Genomic DNA, 19,039 nt, shown 5'->3' on the forward strand with positions numbered 1-19,039 from the left:
ATCCGGTTTGCTAGGGCACGCCCCTGGCGCGCTCAGGCCCCCAGAGGGGGTGCGGCAGTGTCAGCCCCGCTTCCAGAAGAAGCGCTGGCACAAAAGGAGGGGGGTGGGTCGGAGCCCCAGCCGCGCCAGCGCTCCGGGGAGGCGGAGGAAGGAGGGCAGGCCCCGGGTGGGCGGGAGGGAGGGAGACAGGCGAGAGGAGGAGTTTTCCAGCTTGGCCTCCGCGAGCCGCGCGCAGCCCCTCGGTCGGGTTGGTCTCCTCCCGCCCCCGGGAAGCGCGCCGCGCAGCCGAGCCGAGCGCAGCGCCGGGCGCGCCATGGGGAGCCCCGCACTCCGGCCCGCGCTGCTGCCGCTGCTGCCGCTGCTGCTACTGCTACTGCTGCTACGAGTCCCGCCGAGCCGCGCCTTCCCAGGTAGGGTCGGCGGGCCAGTCTCCCCAGCTGGGCGCCGGGACCCTCGGCTCGGTCCGGAGGGTGGTGCGGGGGCGCCCTTTGTTTGCGCGGACTGTCTGTCGCCGCCCGGGGGAGCGGGGGACGCGGAGCGGGGCTCGCGTCCGGGCACCAGGAGGGGAGAGCCGACTGTCATCCCGTCGCCGGGCGCCGTGAGCCGTGAGCCGGAGGACCCTCAGCGCCTGGGGTTCCAGGGGGACCAATCAAACCCCCGTTGGCGCTGGAGGCAACCAGGAGAAGTTTGGCCGCGGGTTACTTTCCCACCGCGCCGGAGTTTTGCCTCTCACACAGTTGCCTACGGCCAGGGACCAGGTGGCTGGCAGCTCGTCCTGGAAGGAGCCCCTACCCCCTCCCACTCGAGGCCCCAGGCCACCCCCTGGGGCTGCAGGGCACGAGCCACAGTAGAAAGACTCTCGTGGAAGGCCCGGGCGGAGCCTCTCCCGCATCCCCCAACCCCCCCTGCCGGGGATTCCGAGAAAGTCTGCACCTCCGGGAAAGAGGTGCCAGCTGAGAGCGCTGACATGTGGCAGGCGCTTGGTTAGCCCCAGGGAAAGAGGACTACACACGCGGGCTCGGCTAGTCAGGGGGTGTGGCTTCTTGTTGCTGGGGGGCGTGGTCTGTAGCATCTAAGGGGACCCTGGTACTTATTAGGACTCTTCTGGTGTGGACAAAACCTTTGGAGATGCCCTTTAAAAAGCTCCAGCTGACTCCCTCATCCGAGAGTCTTAAGATAGCAAAGAGCTTCGGGGGAGCTGGGGAACATGGATGCACCCCTGTTGCCCCGGAAAGGAGAGGAAATCCATGGGCACATTTTAGTTTAGTGTTAATGGGAAAGTGGGTGACGTGGCGGACAAGTATCTGGCTTTACTTTCAACACTGTGGGCGGTTTAAGTCTGGGGTCTGAGAAACGAACCTACCGAGTTCTGGGTGAAGGATGGAGGGGGAGGGTTCCCAGATAACATGCTTGGGAGATGTAGGGATGGCTGCTGGAAATTCCTTGCACATCCCCTTATGAATGAATGAATCAAACAAACGTGTAAAGTGATAAACAGGAACATTTGCGTTTTGAACTGTTGTAAGTGTTAAGCTTTTTGGTAGGAACTGACTCAGGGCAAAGTGGAAAGGAGACTTTTTCCTCTGTGCCAGGCAAGTGCCAGCCCCCTGTTCCCCGGGCAGGTTAGTGCCCCCACCCCCCAAGCAGGAGTCGGGTTAATATGAAGGTAGAGGGGAGGGGGAAGCCAGTACTGGACAGGGTGCAGGGGGAGAAGTTGAGAAGCTAGAAGCAGCCTTTCCTGCTGAACTGGGAGGCGTCTCTAAGCCGCCTGTACATCTATCTGGCAGAGCCTTTCTCAGTCAAGGGGCCTCTTCTCTTTTTTCATTTGACCTTCCTCCCCTCCCTCACCCTGCCCTCTGCTCTCCTTCCCTCAGCTTCTACCCTTATACAGCGTAGCTTGCTGCCAGGACCCAGCCACCCACAGAATCGTGGCTTTCCAGCTTGGGCGCTCACTACTTTTGGGAACTGGCCCTGGCTGGCCCAGCTCCCTCTGGCGCCAGCCTGCAGGCTGCCCCCAAGTTGGCACATCCCAATGGTGTCTTTCAGGAACTGTGCTCTGCTGCTGGGGCTGTTGATTACAACGGAGGGTATTTCAGTCCAAGCCAGAGGTTTCGGAAGGCTGGGGAGGGGAGACTCTCTAGGCCTGTGGGTCCCGAGGCGAATCATGTCAGCTGAGTTCACCCTAAGTGCTGGGTGACAGAGAGATTTTGAAGATCATTTCAGAGGCAGTCTCTTAGCAAATGGACATTGTGTCTCTGCTAAGAGGCCTGGAATCAGGAATCTCTGAAAGAAGGAGATGGGGATGTAGGGCCCCATCGGCATCTCCCCTCCCCCACTTATATAAACATCTGAGATTTAATAGCAAATCTGTCAGAGAGAGAGAGTAAATCATTCCCATTCCCACTTCTAGAAGGTCTCTGGAGTTCTTCCATCTTTGAATCTGATGCAGCTTTTCTGGCTCTCAGATTTATTCTTTGCGGCCTAGCAAAGACGCAGTGTCTATAAAAACCCACATGAAATGTATGGAAAATTCATAGCAAAGTTGTCTGTGTTGGATTGCGTTTGTATGCCTATAAGATAGTATTCGTACTCTTTTTGCTTTTATTGAGGTATAATTGACATATAACACATTAGTTTCCCCTGTACAACATAGTGATTTGATATTTGTATGCACTGCACAATGATGACCACAATAAGTCTAGTTACTATCGATCACTGTACATAGGTACAAAATTCTTTTTTCTTGTGATGACTTTTAAGATCTACTCTCAATACAGTATTATTAACGATAGTTACTATGCTGTACATTACATCCCATGACTTATTTATTTTAAAGCTGGAAGTTTGTACATTTTGATCCCCTTCACCCATTTCGCCCACTCCCCACTCCCCCTCCCCTCTGGCAACCACCAGTCTGTTCTCTGTATCTACGAGCTTAGGTTTTGCTTGTTTGTTTCATTTTTTAGATTCCACAATATATTAAGTGAGATCATATGGTATTTGTCTTTCTCTGACTTATTTCACTTAGCATAATGCCCTCTAGGTCCATCCATGTTGTCACAAATGGCAACGTTCCATTCTTTTTTTTATGGCTGGATAATATTCCATTGTATGTGTATACCACATCTTCTTTATCCATTCTTCGGTTCATGGACACTTAGACTGTTTCCATAACTGGGCTCTCGTGAATAATGTTGCAATAAACGTGGGGATGCAGATACCTCTTTGAGATCCTGTTTTCATTTCTTTTGGATAAATACCTAGAGGACGGATTGCTGGATCATATGGTAGCTGTATTTTTAGTTTTTTGAGGAACCTCCATACTGTTTTCCGTAGTGGCTGCACCGATTTACATTCCCACCGACAGTGCACAAGGGTTCCCTTTTCCCCACATTCTTGCCAACACTTGCTGTTTCTTGTCTTTCGGATAATAGCCATTCTGACAGGTGTGAGGTGCTGTCTCATTGTGGTTTTGCTTTGCGTTTCTGTTTTATTATGTTCTTAAATGAACTCTTTATTTATTTATTTATTTTTGGCTGCCTTGGGTCTTCGTTGCTGCGCGCGGGCTTTCTCTAGCTGCGGCGAGCGGGGGCTACTCTTCGTTGCGGTGCGCGGACTTCTCATTGCACTGGCTTCTCTTGTTGCGGAGCATGGGCTCTAGGTGTGCAGGCTTCAGTACTTGTGGCATGTGGGCTCACTAGTTGTGGCTCGCGGGCTGTGGAGTGCAGGCTCAGTAGTTGTGGCACACGGGCTTAGTTGCTCCGCGGCATGTGGGATCTTCCCGGACCAGGACTTGAACCTGTGTCCCCTGCATTGGCAGACAGATTCTTAACCACTGCACCACCAGGGAAGCCCTGAGCTCTTTTTTTTTTTTTTTTTTTTTTTTTGCGGTACATGGACCTCTCACTGTTGCGGCCTCCTGTTGCAGAGCACAGGCTCCGGACGCGCAGGCTCAGCGGCCATGGCTCATGGGCCCAGCCGCTTTGCGGCATGTGGGATCTTCCCAGACCGGGGCACGAACCCGTGTCCCCTGCATCGGCAGGTGGACTCTCAACCACTGCGCCACCAGGGAAGCCCAGCCCTGAATTCTTGAAGCCTCATTTACATCTGAGATTTTGGAGGTTCACTGCACCTCCTCCTGCAAGCAAGGCTGAAGATAGAGAATGAACGCCATGGCCACTAAGAAAGGCTCCATGAATCTGATGCCTGGAGAAAACTGGTAAAGTAGTGTGGTTTCACCAGCCAGGAAAACCGAGTGGGGTTGGCTAAAAGCCAAACCAGAGCACACCAGCCAAAGCAGTCTTTTAAAATGCCACATTTGGAGATAAGTATTAGGAACTGAACACCTGGCTCAGGATATACAGTTAAAGTCACATTAGGAGCAGGTTAGGCTAGAAATTTCTATTTGGGTTTAAAACATGTAATCAGCTGACAAAATTCCTCTGCATTAAAAAGGAGAGAATGCTGGGGAGAGTAGGGCATTTTCAACTGGCATTTTCTTAATGATAACACTTTCAGTACAGTATCCTGCTATTACTGTTTCTTATTTCCCAGATTTGTGAGCTGAAAGAGACACCAGAAACCATCGCTAAAGCACCGTCTTCAAACCTTCCTCATACCATAATTGAAATATTGCCCTTTTCGGTGATTTCTATAACATTCTCACTTTTAGCCTCTTATAACAACTCATTCTACTTTTTCTGGCCAGACACTGCTCTTTTAATTACAGCTTTACTTCAGTACTGTTTTTTTTTTAACATTTTAATTTTATTTCTAATTTTTAAAATTGAGGTAACCTTAGTACTGTTTTGATCCCATTGCTCTCCTACTCAAAAACATAGAGCAGGACTTCCCTGGTGGTGCAGTGGTTAAGAATCCGCCTGCCAATGCAGGGGACACAGGTTCGAGCCCCGGTCCGGGAAGATCCCACATGCCGCGGAGCAACTAAGCCCGTGCACCACAACGACTGAGCCTGCGCTCTAGAGCCCATGAGCCACAACTACTGAGCCTGCGTGCCACAACTACTGAAGCCCGCGCGCCTAGAGCCCATGCTCCGCAACAAGAGAAGCCACTGCAGTGAGAAGCCCGCGCACCACAACGAAGAGTAACCCCCACTCGCCGCAACTAGAGAAAGCCCATGCACAGCAACGAAGACCCAACACAGCCAAAAATAAAATAAATAAATAAATAAATAAATTTATTTATTTTAAAAAAAACAGGGCAGCTGCTCCCTGTCCTCAAGTTAACTAGGAAGTTCTCTGATGTTTTCAGGGGACTATACAATTTGCCCACAGCCTAATTTTCCAGTCGTTCTCTCCTGGCTTCCTAAAATCTGGCTAAAGTAGACTACCTGTTTTTATAGACCTGGAGTCCCATTTTCCCTCTTTTTGGTGATTACTGCTTTCTGCACCTGGAATGCTTCCCTGCAGCCATATTTCTGCCTAAATTCTGCCCATCGTCCAGCGACACCCCCCAGTTCGATGAAACTTTTACTTGATCCTTTGATTGGGAAGCTTCTGCCTTCCTTTAAACACCCACGGTGTTTCATATCTTTCGTGATATTTATCATACATGCCATACATTACAATGAGCTGTGCATTCCTTTACACTTGTAGATTCTTTTTTTTTTTGTGTGGTACGTGGGCCTCTCACTGCTGTGGCCTCTCCCATTGCGGAGCACAGGCTCCGGACACGCAGGCTCAGCGGCCATAGCTCACGGGCCCAGCCGCTCCACGGCATGTGGGATCTTCACAGACCGGGGCACGAACCCGTGTCCTCTGCATCGGCAGGCGGACTCTCAACCACTGCGCCACCAGGGAAGCCCTACACTTGTAGATTCTGAGCTCATGAAGGAAGGGCACTGCTCTGTCTTACCCCTCTGTATTTCCCACGGTGCCTAGCCAAGACCCTGGAGCCAAGTGGATATTTGTACTTATCGAGTTAATAGTTCCCTGCAATTCGGGTGACAGACCATTGACCAGAGGAGCTGAGAGAAACACGCGTGCAGGTAAACAGGGCTTGTGCCACCATGAACCTACGTACACAGGAACGATGCCTTGCTGGCTGTAGAGGTTTGCTTTGAAATCTGTGAACACCCTCCCTTTGAGCAATAACCTTCTCCGCTGGGGGTTGTAAGACGAGAGACACTGCAGCCACAAGCCGGAGTTTGCACTTATTATTTTTGTTGGCCACTTTGCTAGAGCCCTTTCCAAAGGGGTTGAATGGTTTCCTTAGTCAACGCAAGTATGTGTGCTACATCAATTCCCCTTTCAGAGAATGCAGCTCAAATGGGTAATTGAAAGTGAAGATTGAGTTTCACGAGAAGAAGGTTGACTTTTGCCAGGTTGTAACATAGTCTGAAATTCTAGCAGCCAAATTATGATCAATACCCAGGTTAAGGATTCATTTCCAAATAGCAGTGTGAATAATTGCCTTGCCTGGGTTCCAGTTCATAGGGAATTTCTCAAGCCAGCCCTTCAGTTCTTTTTTTTTTTAAATTTTTATCAGAGTATGGTTGATTTACAATGTTGTATTAGTCCTCAGTTCTTGATTGTGTGATTTCTTGACTGCCGGCTTTTATTGGCCATTGTTTATGGGGTCTTTTAAGCCTGGATCTTTCTCTTGGGTATTTGAATTCTGCCTTCTCTCCTGGAACCTTGGCTCTATCCAGAGACTTTCTTTTTAAAGTGGACATGGAAGGATGGAGTGCACGGGATACTAGGATGAAAAAGGTAGGGAATTCCTTCTGTCAATAGCTTTCTGTCTTGTGGGGAAATAGACACCAGGTTATCCATGGGGGTAAATATTATAACACAGATGGGTCGACAAGCCCTGGGAAGCACAGAGAGGAGCCACGCAGGAACGCTGGGCCCGGAGATTGCAGAATGATGTTGAGTGACGCTGATGCCAGTGGTAGTAACAACTACAGGCCCAAGGAAGGTTAATGCAGGGTGTCTCTGGGCTTCCTTCTCTAAGAACATTTTTAAAATTTATTTATTCATTTATTATTATTTTTGGCTGCGTTGGGTCTTCGTTGCTGCACACAGGCTTTCTCTAGTTGCGGCGAGCGGGGGCTACTCTTCATTGCGGTGCACGGGCTTCTCTTGTTTCGGAGCACGGGCTCTAGGCGCATGGGCTCCAATAGTTGTGGCACACGGGCTCAGTAGTTGTGGCTTGAAGGCTCTAGAGCACAGCCTCAGTAGTTGTGGCACACAGGCTTAGTTGCTCTGTGGCATGTGGGATCTTCCTGGACCAGGGCTTGAACCCGTGTCCCCTGCATTGGCAGGCAGATTCTTAACCACTGTGCCACCAGGGAAGTCCCTCTAAGAGCATTTTGAAATTGGAAACAAAAATCTGTGTGGGTGTTCTTTTTCTGGGGAGAAGGCCCTATCCCAATTCAAAATCACTACTCACCAGATACTTTAGTGAATTCTATGAGAGAATGTGCACTTAATGGGCACAAAAGTCAACATAGAAAGTACGATGAAGTTGCCAGAGTAGGGAAACTTTGAACCAATGATCAGGTGGGCCTCCTGAATTATGACCAGCGGTACAATTTCCCAGTCTCCTCATTTAAAAATCGACACCAAACAAAACAGTCATAATCATATGTGGTAATTACCTGCAGGCCTGGGCTGGCAACTTGTACCCCTCACTTAGCACAGTGTCTGGGACTTGGGGCAGGATCTTTAGTGGATATTTGTGGATTGATTGAATGATTGAGGTAATTGTGACAGGGAATCAACACATTCTATTTCAATATCCCTGCAGGATTTAACCAGAATTTCCAAGCTGCTAATCCCCAAGCAGAAAGAAATGCGAGGTATCAGAGGCAATTTGCAGGACTCTGATCCATTTGGACAGGCAACAAGTTGGGGCATAGTTAATTGCTGAGGCTCTTGAATTTCAAATCACCCTAGGACAATATTCTAGGAGACTTAGAAACACCAGGGACTTTGGGGGGAGGGGGCAGGATTTTTCAGATCAAAGATTTAAGGATAAAGCTTGTTTAAGAGAAAAGTCCCTGGTAGCTTTGCTAAGCTCCCAAGTTGCCCAGATGATAATTGGTTGCACCTGGGTCTTACGGGCACACTCTAGCCTCAGAAACTTGTGGAGCCATCATTCCCGAGCTGAGTGATTCACTGCCCCGTAATCCTTAGCTCATACTGCATGCCTCTTTATACATTGTTCTCCAGGGAGAGGATAAATGGGTTTGGACATAATGGCTTGGATTATCCCAGAGGTTTGGTGTTGTAAATTGAGTATATTGGTTTTAAAGCTTTTTTTTTTATGAGTAATAGATCCAAATATAGAATTTGGGGGTGGACTTTCTGCCTTGGCCTTGAAAGATCGTTGCCCTGTTTCTTCTGCCCTGCTCTTACAGTGACCTGTTGTGTGATGGCTTCCATGCTCTTTCCCCTGTTGTCACTGGCTCTTTGCAGCGTCTGCCCAGTTATGGCTGATGAGCATCTATCTCTTCCATACCGAGCGCAGCCCAGGACCCTCTGCTGAATGCCTCTGGCCTGCCGCTAGCTGTGTGGGTGGCTGAGCTGATGACCCTACCAGTCCCAGGGATTCAAGAATGTTCCCAAACACTGGTTAAAGGAGGGCCACGGGGCAAGCGAGAATTGAGCCGAGCTTTGGCAGGCCCCTGGTGGAGTGGTGAGGAAGCGGTGGCCTGGCCACGTCCCCCGCCTTCTGAGACTCTGCCCCCAGTGTGGCCGTTCCCTATAGGAACTCTGACAGACTTGTTGCCACTGACTCAGCATTTGTCACACAAAGGCTCCGGTTCCTTTAAATATCTGAGGTTGAAATCCTGTTTCCACTTCGATTCGAAGTCCTCTTTTCAAAGAGGAGGATCATACTGTTTCACCAGGAGCTACTCACGGACCCGACGGCCTCAGCCACGTGGGCAGGCACTGGGGTCTTGTTCATTCTGTGTCCTTGTGGCCGAGCAGGGAGCCTGGCCCCCGGGGGACTCTCGGTGTGTCTTGGTGAAATCTGCAAGGGGGCACACCTCTGGCCAGGACTGACCTGCTGATTGGGTATCTCGGGCTCTATCTAGATGCCCACAGGAGTTTCTCATCCACATGCAGGCTCCCCTGCACGGGCCACCTAATTCATGTGGCATCTCAGCCTGGGAGGGCGCCCGAGACGGAACTCCCCACGTCTCAGTGGTGAGTCTCTGAGGTTCAGCGAGCGGAAGGGATTTGTCTGGGGTCACACCGGGAGTTAGAAGCAGAGCTGGCCTTAGAACTCAGTCCGCCGACTCCACGATTCCCTTTCCTCCACAGGCAGGGACAGAGTTCAGTTTTTGAGCGGCCCCTACACATCAGGCACCGGGCTGGGCACCAGGGATAGGCAGGCAAGGATCAGTGGCGCCTTGGGCACGCACAGAGCCGTGCCCTGGTGTATTTCCGCGTGTTTGTTCATACCGACACTTGGCTGCAATCTCAGAGTCTCACACCCGGGGCTGCTTGGGTGTTCCTCAGGGTTCTGAGAAGTTGCTGCCCCAGAGCTAGCCCTTGCCCCCTCCTGTCAAGGTCCCAAAGGATCCCTCTCTAGGCCACTTGCTTTGAGCACCCCAGCTGATATGTCATGCTGTTTTTTAACAGCATTATTGTGATATTATTCACATGCCATACCATTTCCCCTTTTAAACCACTTCAGTGACTTGTAGTATATTCACAGAGTTGTGTATCCATCACAGTTCTAGAACGTTTTCATTACCCGCCAAAGAAACTCCACACCCATTAGCCATCGCTCCCCACCCCCTCTCCGTAGCCCTAGGCAACTGCTGAAGTACTTTCTGTCTCTATAGATTTTCCTATTTTTAACGTTCCATATAAATGGAATCACACAGTATCCTTTCGTGTCTGGCTTCTTTTGCTTAGCATAATGTTTTTAAGATTGATCCATATTGTAGCAGGTATCAGTACTTGACTCCTTTTTTATGGCTGAATTATATTCCATTGTATGGACAGACCACATTTTATCTGTTCATCAGTTGATGGACGTTTGAGTTGTTTCCACTTTTGGGTTATTTCGAGTAGCGCTGCAGTGAATATTCATATACAAGTTTCTGTGTGGACATATGTTTTCATTCCTCTTGGGTAGATCCTTAGGAGTGGAATGGCTGGGTCATATGGTAACTCTATGTTTAGCCATTTGAGGACCGGCCAGTCTGTTTTCCAAAGTGACTGTATCCTTTTACATTCCCACCAGCAATGTGTGATGGTTTTGATTTCTCTACATTTTTATCAGCTCTTGAGATTATCTGTCTTTTTGGTTAAGTGATGTCATGAAAGCTCAGTTCATTAACAGCATCCACTCAAGGGTTGAGTGACAAAGCAGTGTCTGTGCTGCCAGCTGTGGCAGAATATTGGCGAGAGTCATCTAAGGATGCCTGCCACCCTCTCACTGCTGGCTGCAGGGCATGGCTAGTCCATAAGTTGCCTTTGGGTGGATTAGAAAAAGACACCTTGTCTAGGCACGTGTAATGCATGGGCACAGGGCTTGGTCAGGGGACAGACTTTGTGCTGAGTAGGAAAAGGATAGAGAGGCAGGCCCAGAACTCAAGACTTAAAGAGTGGAGGGCAGCACGGTGTGAGACCCCGCCTGCTCTTTGGATGGGTGTGATGGTGGGTGCTGTGGTGTAGACAACTCCCTGGACACCCATCTATGCTGCAGTCCTGGGTTTCAGTAGCTCAGCCCCAGGTGGGAAAGAGCTATGGGCGCCATGTGCTTTGACAGCTTGCTTCTATTAAAAAGAAAAACAAAACAAAAAGCTGTGCTTGTGTGTCAGCGGCATCCTCGTGAGCTTGAATCCTTGGGTCACCTGGGAGCCAAGCAAGCAAGTCAGAAGCTCAGGCCCCACCCGAGACCTAGTGAATCAGCATATGCATTGCAACAGGGTCCCGCAGATGATTCTTATACACAGTGAAATTTGAGGAGGACTGGTCCGCTGGGTGAGTTCAGCCCTTTACCAAGACGCAGTGGCTGGCCTGTTTATAAGGGCCGCCCAATAGCTTCCTCCCCTCCTCTCTCCCTTCTTCCCTTGGCTTTGCCGTCATCATGGCATCTTCTAGACTTCCTTTCCTAAGTCCCCGACATTCCTGAGATAAGCGTGTACAGACTTTCGTTTTCTGCTCCCTCTTCTAACTCAAAAACAAACCCAACTCTTCGGGGGGCCCTCGACTTCATCTCCTTTGAAGTCCTCCTGCCTGGAATGCGGCCAGCAGTAGCAAAGCACATCTTCGGTGATGGGGAACAGGGTCCTCACATGCCTTTGCCCAGCAGCTCAGCTGCAGCTTAGAAATAACTGCAGCTCTTTAAGAAAGGCCACACGAGTGTGACTAGGGCGGTCTCTGCCTCTCTAGCAAAACCCTGTCCTGGGATTGAGAATTTCTGCAACTGACCAACCCTTAAAGACACAGGGGCTACACATCTTTGTGCCAGAGGCCAACGCCGCCGGGCTTAGGGAGGAGGCAGCCCCTTGGAGGATGGGTGAGATTGACACCAATGGGAAAGTCAGGATAGCACACCCCACCCCTCACGTGAAGCCCCCCAAACCCCCCCGAACTGGGCAAGTCAGGAAGACTGAACTGTTAGCACTAAAAGGGGGGCCCTCCCACCGTTTCAGGGCTTAGAGTGAATAAGTAGTTCCCAGCCCAGCAGTGGTGTTGGCTTGGCCCAAAAGTTTGTTTGGGTTTTTCCATAAGATGGTATGGAATAACCCAAACGAACTTTTGAGCCAACCCGATATTTGGACAGGCTGCATCAGGATTACCCAGGGAGTCTGGTGAGATGAGGTTTCCCTGATCCCCCCTCCTCTGTGTGTTTTGCTTTGGCAGACCTGGGGTGGGGCGAGCAGCAATCTGTGGCAGGGGTCTGCAAACTAAGTCTTGCCAAGCCACATAGCACTCCAACTCCTGGTTTTGTATGACCAATGAGCTAAGAATGGTGTTAAAATTTTCAAGTGGTTGAAAAAAATCTAAAGGAGAAGACTACTTCATGACATGTGACAATTATCTGAAATTTAGATATCAGTGCCACTGGAACCCAGCCACACTCATTTGTTTGGGTGTTGTCTGTGGCTACTTGGTGATAAGTGGCTGAGTTGAGTAGTTGTGACAGAGAACATACGGTCTGCAAAGCTGAAAGTATTACTCTCTGGCTCTTGACAGAAAAAGTTTGCCAACCCCTTAATTAGGGCCTTGCTACTTAGAGTATAGACGGAGACCTGCTTGGCCTGGGAGCTCTACAGACAGGTAGAAATCAGACCTATGAAATCAGAGCCTCCCTTTAACAAGATCCCTAGGTGTTTGGGGCTCCTGCGCCTTCACCATGAGGCTCAGCTCAGGACTCATCTTGGCCTTAGTCAGGGGGTCTTTTAAGATGCCTAGGCCAGCATGCTATAACTAGCCCTGTACACATTTATCTGACAGATAACTGGGTATTTCATTCTCTCTGTTTGAGGCTTGGTAACCTCCTGATAGCCTCTAGAAACTGGGACCCTGTTTATTCTCACCAATTCTTGGCCAAGGCCTAGGGTCCTGATCCAAAGCTGTAGGCAGACTGGCCTTGGCTACCCCCTGAGACTTCCTGGATGCTGCATGGGTTTCTGGACCGCAGGCTCGGGGCTCTCCAGACCTGCTGCCCTGCCACAGTCCTGCTCTATGGTGTGGCCTGAAGCCCTTTACTGCCCCTTACCCTGGTCGCTGCTGAGGCCTTGACTTGGCTATCTGTCTTTTGCTGGTGGCTGTTCCTTCAGGAGCCTGTGATCTTTCTGCTGGTCAGGACCATCCCTAGTAGAACATTTTCCCAAAGTGGCTTCCTTGAAGCGCTGCTTCCCAGAGAGATTCATAGATGTTCTATGGGCAGCAGAATGCATGGTAAATAAGTTCTGTAGGTTTCTTTACTGCAGGATGGCTCAGGGTCATCGATATGCTAACGTAATTGTTCCCCTCTGGGAGAGAACAAATAACCAGGACCACAGAATCTGAAAGTGTGGTCCTCAGACCACCAGCAACAGCAGTACCTACAAACTTAATAGATGCCTAAATTCTCATGCCCCACCCCAGAGCTGTTGAATCAGAAGCTGGGCCTGGGGGAAGGTAGGCCAGCAACCGTGTTGTAACAAACTCTCTAGGTGCTTCTGATGCCCGCTCGAGTGTGAGAACCCCTGGTGTGGACATTTCCAAGTTATTTTCTCACAGCATCTTAATAGACTAGTGTTTCTTATTTGTTGTTTTTAAAGGGAACTGTGTTTTGGATTTCAGGACAGGACCTTTGGGAAGATGACTTTATCTTTGGGTAACACCATCTGTCCCACTTCTGGCCTGCTAGGCAGTTGTGTGCCTACTTGGTTAAAAGAAGTTTCCTCCAGTTGAAAGCTACCAACGTTTGGCTGTTGTAAACGTTGTGTTCTTTGCAATATTTTTGTGTATTAAAATGTGAAGAAAGCAGGGAACAGCCATTGGGATGTATTTCCTCTCCTCCTCTAAACATTGTCTCCTTTCAGAATACTCTTCTCTCCTCTTCTGCAGAATTTCCTCGTGCAAATCCCAAACCCATCTTGTCAGGTCCAAGAGCCTTTTGCTGGTGCCCTTGCCCACAGTGAGTGGCCCTCTTTCTGTCCATGGCAAGTCTCAGGAAGCTTTCAGATCTGAGGAGGTGGTTTGTCCCCAGACAGAGCCTCTTAGCCCAGGGTAGCTGTGCGTTCCTTCTCAGAGCTCAGCTCCCTCCCTTTCATTCTAGAACTTTCTCCTTTGCTATCAGGGCCAGTGGTGTCACAGCCTTGGACCTGCAGGTGAACGCTTTTCATTTCTTTGCCGTCAGAGAGTTTGTCAATGCTGTGCTGTCGCTTAGTTTGAAAACCCCAGGGGCAGTGAGGCTCGAGCTTGAAGGTGAGAGGAATCCCCCGAGTTCTCTTGCCCAGATCTTTTCTGTGTCTTTGTTTAAATGGAGGTGAGGCAGCTTCTTGATGTGGTTTCGCCTTCTGAGCAGAATTGTAAAGAAGCAGAAGCACCACATTTGCCAGGAAACAGAGGTGATGTGATGGCCCCCCAGTGTGAATATGGAGCAAGAGAGAGCTCGAATCCAGCCTCAGAGTCACCCTCAGCCAGTGCCTCGATCAGGAACCTTCTGCTGAAGGCCTCGCTGCAGCCTCCCTGCCTTCTTGGATTTTGACTGTGTCTCAGTTGACCTCTGTGGAGGACAGTTGAGCCTTTGGAAGACCATATACGCTGTTGCTTTTGTTCCGCTGTCTGGTTTTACTTTAAGGGCTAGACCTTTTTTGGTTCTGGCTGTCTTGAAGGCCAACAGTCATCCTCCAGGGCTTCGGGAATGCCCTTGGTGGGAACCGGAGTTGGCATTTTTTGAGAGCCTTTGCTTTGCGCTGATCTCCACAGAGTTAGATGCCTGACTTTTTCCTGTTTTGCCTCTTTTCCAGCTTTAGACAATGAGCCGAAAATTAAATAATAGAAGGAGACTAAACTGGGAAAAAAAAATTTCCCTTGGACAAGGGTAATGCCTTCATTTATAAAAGTTATCCTTTTAACTTTCTTTTTGTTAGCTGTGTAAAATATGACCAAAATTAAAATGGCACAAGCCACATGCTGTCTTAATTGTCTCTGCTAATTCAAGGCCGAGGGCCTGGGGACGGTGGGTACCATCAACTCTGCCTAAAGTTGTCCCTATGGGGTCTTGTGCAAAAGAGCTTGAATGGAGGATGGAGCATTCTCTCAGGTGAAGCAGCTGTAGAAGCAAGGACATCTCTGAGACCTCATGCCTGGCGGGGGTCACTCTCTTACCAGCCCCCCACCTTACCACTATTATTTTCTTTTCCTGGATGAAATAAAGTTAAAAGTGGAGGAGTAGCCTTAATGGGGAAAGAAATTACATAAAGCTGAGGTTTGGATGCAAAAGAGGGAGGAAGAGTCCCCAGTAGGATGGAGCCATGGTTGCCCAGACAGCTGTACATTTATTGAGTTTCCTCCCTTCCCTGCGTCTCTTCCCCAGTCTGTCCTTGTGATTGTGCCTCCCGGGATGCCTCCCAAATGAACCACCTGCACCTTATCTTAGAGTCTTCTGGGGGCATTCACACAAATAATGGCTCAGCTGGAACTTAACCCAAGATTCAAAGTTCTTTCTACTGCTGAATTGATGCCTGCTGAATAGAGCTGTCTAGGTTAGGAAGCGAACTGTAAGGCAGACTTCTACGAGGAAGCTTGAGGAGTGTTTCAGTTAGCTATTGCTGTGTAAGAAACCATCCTAAAACTTAGTGGCTTAAAACAGCAACCACCATTTATTTGTTCATGGTTCTTCAGTTTGGGCAGGGCTCAGTGGGGATGGTTCATCTCTGCTTAATGTGATGTTGGCCGGGCCAGCTCATATGGGGCTGGCAAATCCGAGATGGCTCCCCTCCCGTGTCTGGCACTTCATCTGGGATGACTGGAATGGCTGGGACGGCTGGGCCTCTCTCTCTACCTCTTTACAGTCTCCTATTCTCTATGTTCTCTATCTCTCTCTCTTCCCCCCCACAGTTGCCTTTCTCCCCAGCAGAGTAAGTGGACTTTTTAACATGCAGATGGCTTCCCAGGGGATGAAAGCCAAAGCTGCCAAGACACTTAAGGCCTAGGCACATCACTCCTGTCACATTGTATTCATCAAAGCAAATTGCAAAGGACACCTTCTTTCAGGGTGGTGGTGGTAGTGGATAAATTCCACCTCTTAAGATGGGAAGAGTGGTATACATGTTCAGGATGGGAGGAATTGTTGGTGGCCAACTTTGCAAGCAATCCACTACAGAGCTGGTTTGGAAGAGTGTATTGGAAATGTGAGCTTAATTTCCCAGGATGTTTCCTGGGAGCATTCTGATTAATTGCTGGACCCCAGGTTAGCTATCCAAATGTATTAGGCTGTTTAGTTACAGAATGTGGCATGCCCAGATTCATTACAAGTCCATAGAATGGAATAAATGCATAGTCCTGGGAATATCCAAGGTTCATTTCCCAATGCTGACTGGTACTGGCATCACCTTTGTTCTTTACTCCCTAGTACTTCTTTCTCTTATTTTCATCAAAGGCACACTTTATTAAAGAAGAGGTAACTCAAAATAGATCATAGATTTAAATATAACACTACAGCTATAAAACTTCTTGATGATAATATGGGAGAAAATCTTTACAAACTTGAGTTAGACAAGGCTTTCTTAGTTATGACACCAAAAGCATGATCTATAAAAAGTAAAAAAAAAAATGTACTTCATCCAAATTTAAAACTTCTGTTCTTTGATAGACAAAGTTAAGAGAATGAAAAGACAAGCCACAGACTGGAGAAAATATTTGCAAAGACATATCTGATAAAGAATTTTTATCCAGAATATATAAAGAGCTCTCTAAACTCAATAAGAAAACAGGTAACCCAGTTTAAAGAGTGGGGGAAATATTTTAACAGATACTTCACCAAAGAAGATATATGAAAAGATGTTCAACATCATTATTCACCTACTAGCTGGATAAACTTGACCAACCTGGTTCCCGCTTTTATCTGCCAAATGTGAACAATGCCACCTGCTCTCCTAGGGGAGTGATCTGTAATGCACTGTGCAAATATAAGTTATGGTTAGAACTCCCAAAAAACAACTTGCACACATTTCTGTTCCTTGTAGAGGGCTGACTAGCCATTTTCTCTCTCTCCCTCACTGGACTTTATGTGACAGACACCCACAGATTGCTGACCATGACTGTTAGGTAACCACTGGCCACTAGCAATTTGAGGCAGGTCATTTACTGTAAGCTCAAGTGGACGTGGGTGTCTCCCACCATGCTTTTCCAAGCCAGCCTGGTTTTTAGGTTTCCCTAAAAAAATCTCCCACTACCTACTTTTTTCTGCCCTCAAGTGTCCTTATGTCCTTTCATTTCAAGGAACTTGCATCATTTGTGCCCCTTAACAAAGGGCTTTAGTTGTTCCTTGGCACTATCAATACCTAAGAGATTTACTTTGACCTTAATTTTTTTCTTTGAATTCATTTGTAATCTGAAATGGATTATTTTATATTTTCATATATTATTTTTTCTCCAGGACCTAATGTTAAATTCAATGCTGAATGCTTAATAAGGACACTGATTACCTAAGGAGTAAGTAACAGAATATTTTTCATCTAGTTTCTAAATTTGGATAAAGATGCTTGGATGAACAGCTGCAGTATCAAAAATAATTCTGCATTTCTATGAATCCCAAAGGCCCCCTCCATGCATTTAACATTCCTGAAATTCCTAAAGTGAAAAAAAAAGCAGTGAGGAATACACAGGTTTTGTTTTGTGTTGTTTAAATTTATTTATTTATTTATTTGGCTGCGCCGGTCTCAGTTGCGGCATGCAGGATCTTCGTTGCCGTGTACAGGATCTTTGTGGCGTGCGGGATCTTTAGTTGCAGCATGAAGGGTCTTTAGTTGCGTCATGCAGGACTGGATCTAGTTCCGAGACCAGGGATCAAACCCAGAGTCCCTGTACTGGGAGCGCGGAGTCTTAGCCACTGAACCACCAGGGAAGTCCCTACACAGGTTTTTTTTTTTAAAAAAAACAAAAAGCAGCTTTATTGAGGTATACTTGACATATAATAAGCTCCATTGAATTCACTTTGCACATTTTTCAAAAATTAATTGGCAGTTTTTTTGCAGATTGTTTGTTCTTTATTCTGGTCCATTGATCTGTGTGCCTATTCCTTCAGCAATACCACGTTATTTTGATTACTGTAGCTTCATAAATAGTCTTAAAATTGGGTAGTGTGCTTCTTCCAGCTTTATTCTTCGTTTTCAAAATTGTTTTGGTTAAAAATTCCATATAAACTTCAAAATAAGCTTGTCTACATCTACCCAAAAAGCCCACTAGGATTCTGATTGGAATTATGTTAAGTCTATTAATCAGTTTGGGGAGATATAACATCCTTATTATTTTGAATCTTCTAATCCACCAACATGGTTATCTCTCCATTTATATAGATCATTTTTTATTTCTTTCATCAGCATTTGAGGTTTTTTTGTATACAGGTCTGGTATATGCTTTTTTAGATTTATACAGTCATCCTTTGGTATCTGCGAGGGATTAGTTTCCAGGACCTGCCGCTGATACCAAAATCTGTGGACGCTCAGGTCCCATAGTAGGCCCTCCATATCTGCAGAATCCGTATCCATGGATTCAACCAACCACAGTTCAGAAACATAGTACATGATACAGAGTTGGTTGAATCAGCCAATGTGGAACCTACAGATATGGAGGGCCGACCATATATTTATTGAAAACAATCTGCATAAATGGACCCACACAGTTCAAACCCATGTTGTTTAAGAGTCAACTATACTTAAGTATTTTGTTTTCTGGAGCTATTGGAAATGATATTTTTAAAAAATTCATTTTCTAACTATTCTTTGTTAGTATATAGAAATACAAGTGATTTTTGTGTTTTGACTTTGTATACTGCAACCTTGCTAACCTCAGGAGTTATTTCATAGATTCTTTAGGATTTTCTATATAAATAATCATGCCACCTGTGAATAGGGACAAGTTTACTTCCTCCTTTCCAATCTATGTGCCTTTCTTCCTTCCTTCCTTCCTTCCCTCCCTCCCTTCCTCTTGTTGCACTGGCTAGGACAACCAATATAATGTTAAATAAGAGTGGTGAGAGTGGATTATTATTTGCATTTATTTTTGCATTATTCCCAATCACAGGGGGAAAGCACTCAATCTTTCACCATGAAGTATAATGTTAATTGTAGGCTTTTTGTAGATTTTCTTCATCAGGTTGAGGAAGTTCTCATCTCTTCCTGGTTTGCTGGGAGTTTTTGTCATGATGTTAAAATTTGACAAATGTTTCTTCTGTGTCAATTATATGATCATGTGAATTTTATTCTTTAGTCTGTTAATGTGGTAGATTACATTGATTGATTTCTTTTATTGATTGATTTTTTTAAACTATTAAGCCAGCCTTACGCTCACCGTGTATATGACACTTGATGTTGGTATATTATTCTTTTTAT

General features: G+C 47.4%; 1 protein-coding gene across 2 annotated transcripts in view; it reads left to right on the top strand.

The window, feature by feature from the left end:
* The first annotated feature begins 210 nt into the window (after positions 1-210).
* The window catches only part of SRPX (sushi repeat containing protein X-linked), a 99,171-nt gene continuing 80,342 nt past the window's right edge, over positions 211-19,039 (top strand). For both annotated transcript variants that reach the window (XM_081222099.1, XM_081222100.1), the window contains exon 1: positions 211-410. In XM_081222099.1, coding sequence (XP_081078225.1) covers positions 314-410 — 97 coding nt within the window. In that variant the 5' untranslated portion in view covers positions 211-313. The remainder of the gene's footprint in view (positions 411-19,039) is intronic.

The sequence above is a fragment of the Mesoplodon bidens genome, assembly GCF_964165515.1.
Source record: "Mesoplodon bidens genome assembly, chromosome: X".
NCBI classification, from domain to species: Eukaryota; Metazoa; Chordata; class Mammalia; order Artiodactyla; family Ziphiidae; genus Mesoplodon; species Mesoplodon bidens.